Source organism: Pseudophryne corroboree, unplaced genomic scaffold (assembly GCF_028390025.1).
Source record: "Pseudophryne corroboree isolate aPseCor3 unplaced genomic scaffold, aPseCor3.hap2 scaffold_1163, whole genome shotgun sequence".
Lineage (NCBI taxonomy): Eukaryota > Metazoa > Chordata > Amphibia > Anura > Myobatrachidae > Pseudophryne > Pseudophryne corroboree.
The window spans coordinates 68767-84617 of NW_026967788.1; the positions used below are offsets into that span (position 1 = coordinate 68767).

Genomic DNA, 15851 nt, shown 5'->3' on the forward strand with positions numbered 1-15851 from the left:
TCTTGTACAGCTCTGAATAGGTACTATTAAACCATAGCGGAGTATTGGCATCTTGCCCCTCCCAATCATATAGAGTATGTGCATAGCGCCAGATTAGCAAGGCTTGGCGTAACAAGGGAGGCAAACCAGAAGCCGCACGGCCAGAAAGAAGGAGTTGAAGAGGAGAAAAGGAGAAAGCAGGAGAGCACCTCGCCCGCTCAGCCAGAAGACCCCCCATTGTTGGATCCAAGGAATCTCCAGTCCATTCACCAAGCTGGGACATTTGTGCTGCTACGTAATATAGTCTCAAATTGGGAAGACTCGCACCCCCCGAGAGTTGTGGTCTACTCAGCGTTTTAATAGAGACTCTTGCTGGTTTATTACCCCATATAAATGAGGACATAACGCCCTCAATTACAGTGAAGACTTTTTTCGGGAGGTAGACCGGAGAGTTATGTAGGGCATATAGGAACTTTGGCTGCATTATCATTTTGAATAAATTAACCCGACCCAGGATAGACAGTGGTAGCTTTTTCCAGCTATGAGCCCTTTCTTTAAATAACATCGTAATGGGGTCGATATTTTGGGCCACATAGCTACGTGCCATAGGGGTGATCCAGATACCCAAGTATTTAAACCGCAGCGTCCACTGCAAGGGGTACGCCCCCCGGGTATTTTCAGGGAGAAAACCAGACAAGGGAAAAATATGCGATTTATCCCAGTTGATCAGTAAACCAGAAAATACTCCAAATTCCTCCACTACCCGCAGCAAAGCCTGCAAGGAGTCCTCAGAGTCCTGCAAGAAAAGGAGCATATCGTCTGCATACAGGGCCACAACATCCACATGATCCCCAACCTTAATACCCCTAATCTCGTCATTAGATCGCAGCAAGGCGGCCAACGGTTCCACGGCAATAGCGAACAGCGCAGGGGATAGGGGGCAACCCTGTCGAGTGCCCCTCTCCAACGCAAACATCTCCGACGTGAAACCATTGGCCGTCACACGGGCCACAGGCAAAAAATACAATAACTGGAGAAATTTAATAAAACGAGGGCCAAAAGCAAACTTCTCCAGTACCCCCCACAAATATGTCCACTCCACTGAGTCGAATGCTTTGGCTGCATCTAGAGACACCACCACCGCATCCAACTCCCCCAGATCACGCCTCTGCAGATGACAAAACAGTCTACGTAAATTTTGGGCAGTTGATTTACCTGGCATAAATCCCGTCTGGTCCGGGTGAATGATTGTTGTAATAACTAAGTTCAATCTAGATGCCAAGATCTTTGCTAGTATCTTGACATCCGTATTGAGGAGGGAAATAGGTCTGTAAGATTCGGGGCGTAGGGGGTCTTTCCCCGGTTTCAGCAAGACAATTATATTTGCCTCAGCCATAGAGCGAGGGAGAGTCCCGCCCTCCAACAATAGGTCAAATAATTGTAAAAGATAGGGGGCAAAAAAGCTGCTAAATTTCTTATAGACTTCACCCGGAAGTCCATCACAACCCGGTGCCTTAGACGCTGGGAGGGACAGGATCGCAGCGTTCACCTCCTCCAGAGTAATTGGTGCATCTAGAGCCCCAGAGTCTTCCCGGGACAGACGGGGCAAATCCAACCGAGCCAAATAGTCCCTCAATTGATCATTGGAGTAAGTGGCTCGGGATGTATATAGCGAGGAATAGTAACTACGAAATGTCTCAGACACCGCCGAGCCAGAGTAACACATTTGGTTGTCAGAGTTCCTCACGCATTGAATCATTGTTCTAGTAGATTCTGACCGAGCCAGAAAAGCTAAATAACTGCCATTCATCTCCGCCTGAAAATAGTGTGCATGTCCCGCAAAAAGGAGTCTACGCCTGGACTTCTCAAATAAGCAATCGGACCACTCTCCTTGCGCGTCTCGCCACAACAGTTCATCAGAACGTAAATGGTTAGCTATATATTGGGATTCCAATTGCTGACATAGGGCCTCCAGTCTTATTTCCTCCTTTTTACTAGATAATTTAACCTCAGATATTCGTTTTATAAAGGAGCCCCGCTGGAACGCTTTGAAAGCGTCATGTTTGACCGCCAGTTCGGTGCAAGACAGATTACAAACCTGGAACCCCTCCCAGGCATCCACCAAATCCGCACCCTCCCCTATTAAGGTTAACCAGAAGGGATTAAGTTTCCACATTTTTGCACCGCGCTCCCAACCAACACTAACTGTAAGTGATACAGGAGAGTGATCCGATATACCCCTAGGAAGATAGTCCACCGCCAACACATCAGGGGACAAGTCAGGAGAAATCAAGATCAAATCAATGCGAGAGAAGGCATGGTAGGTAGCGGAGTGGCAGGAGAACTGAGTAGCCGTGGGATTGCGACTCCTCCATACATCCACCAACCCCAGTTCCCCCACCAGTCGTGCAAATGGAGTAGGGGATACAGAAGGGGAGGGAGAAGCAACCGACTCTCTCCATCTGTCCAGGGCATGATCCATCACATTGTTAAAATCCCCCAAGCATATCACTGGGGTAGCAGGGGATTGGGCTAGAAATCGGGCAGCATGACGCAGAACCTCATTGTTATATGGCGGGGGAACATAGACAGCCAAAATGTGGAATAGTCTACGATTAATATGTGCGCGCAAGAAGACGTATCTGCCATATTGATCTGTTTCACAGACGTCTAGGTGAAATTGTATAGATTTTCTAATTAGTACAGAGACACCCCTAGCGCTACCTGAGAAAGTGGAGTGGTAAACATGACTAATCCAGGGTTTCTTAAGTGCCAACACCCTACTTCCAAACAAATGGGTTTCAGAAAGACAAATTATGTCTGCCTGGTATTTTTTAACCTGAGTCAAGATCAACGATCTCTTAATCTTTTCGTTCAAACCCCTGACGTTCCAGCTGAGCAGACGAAGCCCCTTAGAAACAGCAGACATAGAAAGTAGGTGAGAAAAGGGTGGCAGGATATAAAAGAGAGACAAATATCAGAGCCCGGGTCGCAGAGCAGTGCAGGCCGTGAATAGGGACACCCAGTCCCCCCATGTCCCTGGAAACAGAGGAAATCAAAGCAATATCGTTCGCAAACATCGCAGCATAACAGAGCGCACACATAAGCAAAAATTGATGGCATGAAAAAAAACAAACTAACCCCCCCCCACACCCACCCTGTATCACCTTGGAAACTTAAGGTATACCTGGATCCCATAACTCCCACCAAATTAACTAAACTAAGGGATAGGGGCCTAACCAAGAACCCAAAGTAAAGCCCCTACACTATCTTCGGCATAGGCTCTCCACAGAATACCGATAGAAGTAGTGCCCTAACCCTGAAAAAACATATCTAGCAGCGTACCCCAACATAAAAAAAAAAAAAAAAAAAGGGGGAAAACACGAGAACCAACATCGATATTAGGCTGCCCGACATTGCCCCATCAAAGCATTGCATATGAACCACAGTGTGACTATCATAATAAGAAAAATATGAGACAATTAGGCTTAGCATTAAGAGAGCAATAAATCAACAATTGTGCAGTAACACGTCATCAAGGAGGGTGAGGCTGTCGTTCCAGCCATGCAGCAGCATCTTGAGGAGTTGAAAAAAAGTGAGTGGTGTTAGCGGACACCACTCGCAGCCTGGCCGGAAACAGCATAGAGTACTGTATATTACGATCACGGAGCTGACGTTTGATATGCAGAAACTGTGATCTACTCTTTTGCACCTCCAGAGCAAAATCGGGGAAAACGGATATATTATGTCCATCCAGTTGGAGAGGGCCCTGCGTCCGGGCCAGACGGAGTATAGCGTCACGGTCCTTAAAATGTAGGAAACGGGCAATAAATGTTCTAGACGGAGCCCCGGGTGGCGGCATCCTAGGCGGGAGTCTGTGTGCTCTTTCCACTGCAAATTGAGAGGTAAATGCTTCCCTGCCCAATACACCAATAAGCCAAGTTTCCAGAAATAATTCCGGGGAGGTGCCTTCCGCTCTTTCAGGGAGCCCAACAAAACGAATGTTGTTGCGCCGCAGTCTCCCCTCTATATCGGAAATTTTAGCCTGCATAGATACCATCTGGGTAGACAGGTCGGCCACTTTCGTCTGTAGGGGTGACGTATTATCTTCCAGAGTCGATATCCGATGTTCAGTTTCACCCACTCTTTCCCGGATTTTCTGTAGATCTTGTCTAAGCAGAGAGACGTCCGCCTGCACCTGCCCAATTCTGTCTGTGACCCTCTGTTCAGACGCAGAGATGGCCTGTAGTATTTGCTGGGTAGAGTGAACTTGCTCAGCGGGATCGGAGGCGGCAACCTCTGTCGCAGGCGAGGATGGGTCAGTGTCACCCTGCTTTGTCGAATGAGAGGGCTGCGACCTAGCATATTTCTCTAGTTTCGCAGCGGCGTTAGCCGCGTTATGACCTCCTTTCACCATTGCAGCACTGGGCGCGGAGTCAGGATATTACAGCAAAAAAGTCTCCAATCAGTATGGGGTCAGCACAGGGGGCCGCCTGGGTCAGGCAGATATGATAAACAATAATATAGCAGAGCAGAGTATGCTTATGGGCACACTGCAGAGTATTCTGTGTACAAGGAGTATTCCTGCATGGAAGCTGATTTATGGGCACAAGTGTGGCTATTGCAGAGATGCAGGAAGCGTTCACAGAGAGTATTCTCCCTTTCTCCTTTTTTCACCTCTCCCTTCTCTGCAGCTATATGTATTTCTTAGTATATGTGGGGAGGAACCACACACAGGGAATCTCTCTGTATATATCTATTAAGCCCAGGAGGGAGAGAGAGGGGCAGCCCCAGCCGCAGCTCACTCCGCCGCACGGCACCTCAGGACGGAGAGGATATCAGGTGCAGGGAGAAGAATGTGAGCCTGCAAGATGGCGGTTTTCGCGGGCTTTCCTGCCCGCACTCACCCGTCCGCAGCACCTCCGCGGGATTCCAGGCAAGTGCTGCCGCGATATGCCCGCCAGTCAGAGCCTCCCCTGTCTCGGTCCCCCGGCCGGAGGATCAAAGCAAGTCCGCCGCTACAAGCGCCGTCACGTGCCGTCTCGCAGAGAAGCAGGGAGCCAGGGCGGCACGCCGGAGGTGTTAGATGCAGGGAGCCGCGCTGCACACCGGACCAGTGCGGGTATGTAGAGGGGCAGTACAACTTCTTGTGCCAGCTGGCAGGTCACAGGAGCCACGGGTTAGGGGATAAACGGATTGTTAGACAGGATTTTTATGGAGAGCTAAATCTTCCCACTGCTACTCCATGCCTGTCCAAGCCACGCCCCGACTTTAATACATTTAAATCACTTCTTTACCCTCCCACACCTCCCCCACTAGCTACTATCAGTGCACAAGAACTTGCTTCCTACTTCAAGGATAAGAGTGATAAAATCCGAGATGAAATGGTATGCTCTTCCTCAGCCAGTGACCTGCTCAATTCCCTACCTGAACCCTCTGGCACTTTCTCTTCATTTGATCCCACAAGTGAAGATGAAGTATCAACACTCTTTCCATCCTCCTACTCCACTACCTCTCCTCTTGATCCTATACCCTCACAAGTCAGTAAAACTTTGTCTCCTGTGCTTATCCCAACCTTAACTAAAATCTGTAATCTCTCTCTCTACTGGTATCTTTCCTTCTCTGTTTAAGCATGCAGTGATTACTCCCATTACTAAACAAACACAACTCTGACCCAAACACACTCTCTAACTACCGTCCCATTTCTCAGCTACCATGTCCCTCCAAGCTACTTGAGAGACTTGCCTACATTCGCCTCACACACTTTCTTAACTCCCACAATTTATTGGACCCACTTCAGTCAGGCTTTCATGCCCAACACTTCACAGAGACTGCACTGACCAAAGTAGTGAATGATCCAGTCACTGCTAGATCGAAAGCCCATTACACACTACTCATTCTTCTAGATCTCTCTGCTGCTTTTGACACTACCACTGTCTTCTCATACAAACACTACAATCCCTAGGTCTTCAGGACACAGCCCTCTCCTGGTTCTCATCTAATCGCTCTTTCAGTGTTCACTTCTCTGATTCTATCTTTTCTTCTCTACCTCAATCAGTTTGAGTACTGCAAGGCTCAGTCTTGGGTCCTCTGTTGTTCTCAATCTATACCTCATCTCATCGCTGGGTGATCATATCATACTACCCATTAAGAACCTAGCAATCTGATGGACCATTATGCAACAGGTAGCATCTATCCTTGTGTATCAATGCCTATTCCCCCATAGATTGTAAGCTTGCGAGCAGGGCCTTCCTACCTCTATGTCTGTCTGTTTTTACCCAGTTTTGTTCTATTACTGTTGTTCTAATTGCAAAGTGCAACAGAATATGCTGCGCTATACAAGAAGCTGCTAATAAATAATAAATACAACACAGGCCGCTCCCCCTGTATACTATGACAGCACAGAAAGCTACCCCTGTATATTATGACAACACATGCTGCTCCCCCTGTACACTATGACAGCCCAGGAAGCTACCCCTGTATATTATGACAACACAGGCCACTCCTTCTGTATATTATGACAATACAGGCCGCTCCCTCTATATACTATGACAGCACAGGAAGCTACCCCTGTATACTATGACAATACAGGCCGCTCCCCCTATATACTATGACAACACAGGAAGCTACCCCTGTATAATATGACAACACAGGAAGCTACCCCTGTATATTATGACAGCACAGGTTGCTACCCCTGTATATTATGACAACACAGGCCACTCCTTCTGTATAGAAAGAAAATACATTCCGATCACCCTATATAATAATAGTAACGAGACACCACAGGCCCCTCTGCTTGTATATTATGACAACACAGGCCACTCCCCCTGTATACTATGACAGTACAGGATGCGACCCCTGTATTATTACAACACAGACCACTCTTCCTGTATAGAAAGACAATACATGTCGTTCACCCTATATAATAATAGTAACAAGACACCACAGGCCACTTCCCCTGTATAAAAGGGAAACACAGGCTGCTCCCCCTGTATAGTAGGATGTCATCATCCACTACCCCTGTATAGGAGGATGCCCCATGTCGCTCCCCCTGTAGAGTAGGACAACACATGCCACTCTCCTGTATTTTAATACAGCTCCCCTGAATATTAATACAACACCTGTAATGTCCCGCAGAATTACAGTAACGGGGGGTCTGCGCCACCTGTATCACGGTAACGGCGGGATGTGCGCCCTCTGTATTACGGTAACGGCAGGGACTGCGCCACCTGTATTACGGTAACGGCGGGGTCTGCTCCCCCTGTATTACGGTAACGGTGGGGTCTGCGCCATCTGTATTACGGTAATGGTGGGGTCTACACCACCTGTATTACGGTAGCGGAGGGGTCTGCCCCACCTGTATTACGGTAACGGCGGGGTCTGTGCCACCTGTATTACGGTAACGGTGGAGACTGCGCCACCTGTATTACGGTAATGGCGGAGTCTGCGCCACCTGTATCACGGTAACGGTGGGGCCTGCTCCACCTATATTACGGTAATGACGGGTTTTTCACCACATTTATTACGGTAACGGTGGAGTCTGCGCCAGCTGTATAACGGTAACGGCATTGGGTATTACGGTAACGACGGGGTCTGCGCCACCTGTATTACGGTAACAGCGGGGTCTGCGCCACCTGTATTACGGTAACGGCGGGGTCTTCTCCACCTGTATTCCGGTAACGGCGGGATTTGCGCCACCTGTATCACGGTAACGGTGGGGTCTGCACCACATGTATTACGGTAACGGAGGGGTGTGCGCCCCCTGTATTACCGTAACGGCAGGGTCTGCGCCACATGTATTACGGTAATGGCGGGGTCTGCGCCACCTGTATTACCGTAACGGCAGTGTCTGCGCCACATGTATTACGGTAACGGCGAGGTCTGCGCCACCTGTATTCCGGTAACGGCGGGGTCTGCCCCACCTGTATTACGGTAACAGCGGGGTCTGCGCCACCTGTATTACAGTAACGGCGGGATCTGCGCCCCCTGTATTACGGTAACGGTGGGGTCTGCGCCACATGTATTACGGTAACGGCGGGGTCTGCGCCACCTGTATTACAGTAATAGGACACTAGAGTGTCAGCCACCTGTACAGGGATAATGCAGCACCAGAGGCTGCTCCAGCTGCACTATAACAAGGCACCAGAGGCTGCTCTCCCTGTAGTACAGAACCTGACACCAGAGCTGCTCAGCCTATAGAATAATAATAATAATATCATTACCTGCTGCCAGACACAGCAATGGCTGCTCTCTGCTCCTGCTGCCTTGTGGGAATGATAGAAGGAAGGCGGAGCTCAGACCAGGGGAAAATGGCCGCCGCTCCTGACGTCACTGCACGGCCAGGGAACCAATTGCTGCTGCCGGACTGGTCTACAAGAAAATGGCCGCCGGCCTCCTCCACTGAGGACATGTGTTGTAATTGTCATTACAAAGTACGGAACTGTGGGTGGGTGGAGGAGGGGAGGGTCCAGTAACCAGGTAGCAGCCGTTGCCAATCATGCCCTACTTCCGGTCTGTGCGTTCCGACTTACTTCCTTACTGTGCGTTCCACATACAGGAAGTGAGTTTTCATCGACTGCTGCAGCCTCCCAGTGTCCGTAGAGATCAGGTAATTGCGTCTTACTATACAGGGGGAGCAGTCTGTGGTGTCCTGTTATTATTATTATACAGGGGGAGCAGCCTGTGCTGTCCTATTATTATTAATATACAGGAAGAGGAGCCTGTGGTGTCCAGTTAGTATTATACAGGGGGAGAAGCCTGTAGTGTCCTGTTGTTGTTATTATTATTATTTTATTATTATTATACAGGAGAAGCAGCCTGTGGTGTCCAGTTATAATTATTATACAGGGGGAGCAGACTGTGGTGTTCTGTCATTATTATTATACAGGGGGAGCAGCCTGTGGTGTCCAGTTATTATTATTTTTTACAGGAGGAGTAGCCTGTGGTGTATTATTATTATTTATATTATTATTATTATTATTATACAGGAGGAGCATCCTGTGGTGTCCTGTTGTTATTATTTTTATTATTATTTTACAGAGTGAGCAGCCTGTGGTATCCTCTTATTATTAATATTATACAGGAAGAGCAGCCTGTGGTATCCTGTTATTATGATTAAGGAGAAGCAGCCTGTGATGTCCTGTTGTTATGGTTATACAGGAGGAGTAGCATTTGGTGTCCTGTTATTATTATACAGGGTGAGCAGCCTGTGGTGTCCTATTATTATTATACAGGGTGAGCAGCCTGTGGTGTCCTATTATTACTATTATTATTATGCAGGAGGAGCAGCTTATGGTGTCCTGTTGGTATTAATAATATTATTATTATTATTATTATTATTATTATACAGATGGAGCAGCCTGTTGTGTCTTATTATTATTATTATTATTATTATTATTAATAATATTATTATTATAAGTATTATACAGTGGGAGCAGCCTGTGGTGTCCTATTATTATCATTATTATGCATATGTTGCAGCCTGTGGTGTCCTGTTGTTGTTGTTATACAGGGGGAGCGGCCTGTGGTGTCCTGGTATTGTACAGAGGGAGCGGCCTGTCGTGTCCTGTTATTATTATTATACAGGCGGAGCAGCCTGTCATGTCATTTTATTATTACTATTAAGGAAGAGCAGAATGTGGTGTCCTGTTGTTATTAGTGTTATACAGAGGGAGCAGGTTTTTGTGTACTGTTATTATTATACAGGAACAGCAACTTGTGGTGTCCTGGTATTGTTATTATACATTGGGAGTGATGGTGATGTCCTACAATACAGGAGGAATGGTCTGAGGTATCCTGCTTTTAAAGACATCTGTTATTATTTTTATACTGGGGTGCAGCCTTTAGTATCATTATTATTATTATTATTATTATTACTATTAATTTTATTATATGTAATTGTGGGGATTGAAAATTTTGCTAAAATTTTAGGATATATTAAAGCAGAGACCATAATATCCCTGGCATGTGTAACAGAAGATAATTGGAGCAGTAGGAAGAAATTGTATATCACACTCCTGGGAGTGTCACTGTGACGTCATTTATATCTATAGTAATAATACAGGGACATGACTGGGGAGGTGAGGGGATCTGGGAGTGTCACAGTGACATCACTTACATCTATAGTAATAATACAGGGACGTGACTGGGGAGGTGAGGGGATTTGGGAGCATCACAGTGATATCACTTATATCTATAGTTATAATACAGGGAGGTGAGGGGATCTGGCAGTATTTACAGTGATATTGATGTCTCCCCTATTTCACAGGGTTAAACAGTGGTAAAGAAGACATCCGATCGCATTGTGTTAGGAGGACTGAGCAGAGCCCCATCACGGTGCCTCCACCTCACTCACTGATACATGAGACACAATAACCAAAAGATCCTGGAACTCACCAACAAGACGATTCAGCTGCTGACTGGAGAGGTGACTGCTGGGTATTGGACATTATACAGTAACACCAGGGGACGTGTCTGGGTGATGACTGGAGAGGTGACTGCTGGGAATGGGACATTATACAGTAACACCAGGGGATGTGTCTGGGTGATGACTGGAGAAGTGGCTGCTGGGAATGGGGCATTATACAATAACACCGGGGGATGTGTCTGGGTGATGACTGGAGAGGTGACTGCTGGGAATGGGACATTATACAGTAACACCAGGGGACGTGTCTGGGTGATGACTGGAGATGTGACTGCTGAGAATGGGACATTATACAGTAACACCAGGGGATGTGTCTGGGTGATGACTGGAGAGGTGACTGCTGGGAATGGGGCATTATACAGTAACACCAGGGGATGTGTCTGGGTGATGACTGGAGTGGTGTCTGCTGGGAATGGGGCATTATACAGTAACACCAGGGAATGTGTTTGGGTGATGACTGGAGAGGTGACTGCTGGGAATGGGGCATTATACAGTAACACCAGGGGATGTGTCTGGGTGATGACTGGAGAGGTGACTACTGGGAATGGGACATTATACAGTAACACAAGGGGATGTGTCTGGGTGATGACTGGAGAGGTGACTGCTGGGAATGGGGCATTATACAGTAACACCAGGGGATGTGTCTGGGTGATGACTGGAGAGGTGACTGCTGGGAATGGGGCATTATACAGTAACACCAGGGGATGTGTCTGGGTGATGACTGGAGAGGTGACTGCTGGGAATGGGGCATTATACAGTAACACCAGGGGATGTGTCTGGGTGATGACTGGAGAGGTGACTGCTGGGAATGGGGCATTATACAGTAACACCGGGGGATGTGTCTGGGTGATGACTGGAGAGGTGACTGCTGGGAATGGGGCGTTATACAGTAACACCAGGGGATGTGTCTCGGTGATGACTGGAGAGGTGACTGCTGGGAATGGGGCATTATACAGTAACAACGGGGGACGTGTCTGGGTGATGACTGGAGAGGTGACTTCTGGGAATGGGGCATTATACAGTAACACCAGGGGATGTGTCTTGATGATGACTGGAGAGGTGACTGCTGGGAATGGGGTATTATACAGTAAAACCGGGGGATGTGTGTTGGTGATGACTGGAGAGGTGACTGCTGGGAATGGGACATTATACAGTAACACCAGGGGATGTGTCTGGGTGATGACTGGAGAGGTGACTGCTGGGAATGGGGCATTGTACAGTAACACCAGGGGATGTGTCTGGGTGATGACTGGAGAGGTGACTGCTGGGAATGGGACATTACACAGTAACACCAGGGGACGAGTCTGGGTGATGACTGGAGAGGTGACTACTGGGAATGGGACAAGATACAGTAACACCAGGGGATGTGTCTGGGTGATGACTGGAGAGGTGACTGCTGGGAATGGGACATTATACAGTAACACCGGGGGATGTGTCTGGGTAATGACTGTATCACTGTGTGTGTCAGGTACCTATAAGGTGTCAGGATGTCACTGTCTATGTCTCCATGCAGGAGGTGGAGTATATAGAGGAACACAGGGGTGTGTACAAGGACATGATAATGGAGAATCACCGGCCCCTCACATCATTGGGTAAGAGGAGACTGTCATGTATTGTACAGGGGAGAGCAGGTATGGGGGTCCCTGTATACACACATCATCTGATAATCACATATATATGCTGTACTCAGTCACTTTGTGTCTCTTACAGATGGGCCCAGTAACAGAGATACCCCAGAGAGATGTCCCCGTCCTCTGTATTCCCAGGATTGTACAGAGGAGAATCACAGGATCCCACAGGAGGATCAGGTAGGTGGGATTTAGGGTCTGACCCATATACCAAAGTTACTGTCCCTCTGATCTGTAAAGACGCTGTGTGTGTATTATGCACTGATGTTATACTTTCTCCTGCAGGGTCCACAGGTTATCCACAGTATAACTTTGGGACATGAGGTAGCGACAGCGGATTGGCACCAGCGATCAAAGCTTTTGGCCTTCCAGAATGCAATGGGCCTATATCCTATTCTATCTCCTATATCCCCGCCTCCTAGCTCAGGCAAATCAGTTTTTTGTTTGGTGCGGCTGGAGCCGGACCATGGTCAGAGGGCTTCTGTTTTTTTATTTTTAGAGTTTTACTCTTTTTTGAGTGATTCGTACCTTAGAAAGAGTCGCTCCAACAATTCCCGCCGGGTCTCAAAAACGCTTACCCATGAGTACAGTGCTGTTTCGGCGGGTGTCTGTGTAGGATGTACTAGCAAGTGCAGCAGACGTTACCAGGCTGTACCCGGAGCACAGGGAATAGGTAAGGCATCGGTTCTGTTAAGCGGGGAAACGCGAGACACAGCCGCACTGTTTTGGGAGGAGACTACCAAACATGCTGCCACCCTGGGTGCACCAGCGCTAGGCCTCAGGTATTATAGGCTCCAGGAGTAATATGAGGCCGGGATCCCTGGGGTTGATGTCAGCAGTGGGGAGTAAGACACTCTCCCAGTTCATGACCAGTTTCCTCCGAGTTTCCCACCATGAATTGATTTCCCGCTTCCGTCTGAGACGCTGTGTATCTAAAGGACCCAGTCGCAGTTTAGGCGGCTGTGTGACTTGTGCGTCGGTGTTCATTTGGGCGTCTGTGTTCACTGTAGGTCACTAATAGCGTCTAGATCCACTCAGCGTTCACTAACGTATTGATCGATCCTGGAAGCGGGGTGAAGTCTCCCTGTATCCCACTCTCCTGAGCCAGGTGATACAGCACTGAGTCTCTATTTACCTTTGAGTACGAATATTTGGATACTGTAAGTTCTTGATGCATATGAGTCTGTAAACTATTGCTGCTGTTTCTTTCGCTGTGCGAGAATACGTTTAAAGTCCTATATAAGGTAATGCAGTAATGTTTCTCCTATATACCTGAAATGTATCTGTAGTTGAATATGTGCTCATATTGCTTACTATACCGAAGTATAACCTGTGACTGATTGCTTGTATGATTGCTGACTTTACTATAATTCTGTCAGTTTTCTGTGTATTTCAATCCTCAATGCTGGTGCAAAGCAGGGAGGGATAGGATTGTATGTCACTTTAATAAGTTTTAAAGTGATTTCAGTCACAAATTGTGTAGATAACACTGTACAGGTGTGTGATTTGTTTATCATGTCTAAAAGAGGCAAGTGTGAGGAGGATACACTCTCCACAGCAGCACCAACACTAATTTCATGTTTGTCTTGTAAAGCTGGGTTAACCTCTCAGGATTTGGTTCAAAATGGATTATGTGCAAATTGTTTTAGCTCTCACCAAAGCAGGCACAGGTTGAAATGGAACCCCCATGTGCTACGTTTGCACAGTCATTACCCAGTATAGCTGAGAGGATAATGCCATCTCCCATACCAGGGTTAGGTTATCCTATTAACCCTTACATGCAACATTCCACCTGGGGTTTATCATATCAGTACAGGTATTTGCAGCCTTTCAACAAAAACAGGCTGAAAGGCTGATGGAAAGTAAATCACATAGACATGAAACAACATCTTCACAGTCTACACATGTTCCAGATGGGGATACTTCGGAGGATGAGAACTCATCGCACTCTGGGTCTGCATACAGAGATGAGGATAAAGGTCTCAGCCCAGCGGACAAACCTGAGCTAATTAGTGCTATGAAGGCCTTTCTATCCTTAGAAGAAGCAGCAGAGCCTTTGTTAAAATTCAAGGCACCTGTGTTTAAACGTCCCAAAACAGGACCGAATTTCCTGGGTCAGAGCAGCTGACGGAAATTATGCAAGAGGATTGGGTAACACCCAGTAAGAAGTTTAGAATTCCAAAGAAAAGGAAATCCAATTATCCTCTTCCAGGTGGGGACTGTTTAAAAAGAGAGGTGGCTCTCAAAGTTGATACACGTCGTTCAACTGGTGCGAAAATCTACATTACCTCTGCCTTCAACATCATTAAATGATGTCATGGATAGGAAAATAGATGGGGTTTTTTAAAACCATTTTCTTCCTGTCTGAGGCAGTCATAAGACCAGCCATGGCTTCAGCCTGGATGGCAAAAGCAGTGGCAGCCTGGGCTGATGCATTGGAGGATGATCTCTCATTGGCATCTAGAGAGCAAAAATCCCATTTTGCACATATTAAACAGGCGGCTATGTTTATGGAAGAAGCAGCCTTGGACATGGGTACTATTGTCTCTCAGGCATCAGCCTCAGCAGTAGCAGCTCGCAGAGCGGTCTGGCTACGTACATGGGAAGCTGTCTCAGAGTCCAAGGAGGTTCTAGAGTCTTTGCCTTTTACTGAAGATATTCTTTTTGGTAAAAAATTAAACATTATTTTGTAGTCGGAGGCAGACTCCAAGAAAGTGAAGTTTCCTTCCACACACAAATCCAAACCTAGGTTTCCAGCTTTTCTGCCCTTTTGGACTCAAGGAAAAGGAAAGGGTTATGCTAAACAGTCCCAATCTGACAAGTCTGGGAAAACTAAAAAGCGTTGGGCTACCAGAGTCAGAAGATAAGCCATCAGCCTGATGGTGTGGTCCTCCACCTGGAGAGGACCCCAGGGTGGGAGGCAGACTTCTTCATTTTGCACATGTCTGGAAGCAGTCCACCACAGATGCCTGGGTGCAAGAAGCGGTATCTCACGGTTATGCGTTTGCTTTCAAGAAACACCCTCCACAAAGGTTCTTTTGTACCAGCCCGTCTTCATTGGAAACAAAGACCAGGGCTATTTCAGGAGTTGATTCAGTCAGGAGTGATAATTCCAGTTCCCCTGCACAACGAGGACAAGGTTTTTATTTCAACCTGTTTCTAGTTCAGAAACAGAAACTTGAGATTGACCATACTCATTCTCAAGATGCTGAACAAGTACATTTGGGTGCTTCGGTTTCATATGGAAACTTTACGTTCTATTATTTTGGCCATGGAGCTGAAGGATTTTATGGTATCTCTAGATATCCAGGATGATTACCTGCATGTTCCTATAGCACTGTCCTATCAGTGCTATCTCAGGTTTGCTATCCTCCAGCAATATTTTCAGTTTCAGGCCCTACCATTTGTACTGGCCACAGCTCCCAGAGTATTCAGCAAAATAATGGTGGTAATGGCGGCTTATCTCCGTCGACAAGGGATAAGGAGTTTTCCATACCTCTACAACCTATTAATCCTGGCACAATCTGAGGAATTGCTTCAGTGTCATCTGCAACAGACGATAGCTTGTTTACAGAGACACGGTTGGCTCATAAATTGGGCAAAGTCGTCCCTGGTTCCGTCACAGCGGATGACTCACTTGGGGGCTGTGTTGGATTCGGGTCTTCAGAGAATAATTTTACCTCTGAACAAAACGTACAAAATTCAGTAAAGGATTCAGGAGCTACTACACAGTCAAAGGGTATCCACAATGCGTGTGATGGGTTTGATGGTGTTGACATTCGACATGGTGAAGTATGCTCAGTTCCATTCGAGGCCTCTAC

The 15851-nt window shown here is 47.2% G+C and overlaps 1 protein-coding gene across 2 annotated transcripts in view; it reads left to right on the forward strand.

Annotated features, from left to right (window-relative positions):
- Positions 1-8525: 8525 nt before the first annotated feature.
- Positions 8526-15851, forward strand: part of LOC134990358 (zinc finger protein ZFP2-like) — a 33183-nt gene continuing 25857 nt past the window's right edge. For both annotated transcript variants that reach the window (XM_063950682.1, XM_063950683.1), the window contains exons 1-4: positions 8526-8587; positions 10247-10405; positions 11916-11994; positions 12113-12210. In XM_063950682.1, the coding sequence (XP_063806752.1) occupies positions 10340-10405; positions 11916-11994; positions 12113-12210 (243 nt within the window). In that variant the 5' untranslated portion in view covers positions 8526-8587; positions 10247-10339. The remainder of the gene's footprint in view (positions 8588-10246; positions 10406-11915; positions 11995-12112; positions 12211-15851) is intronic.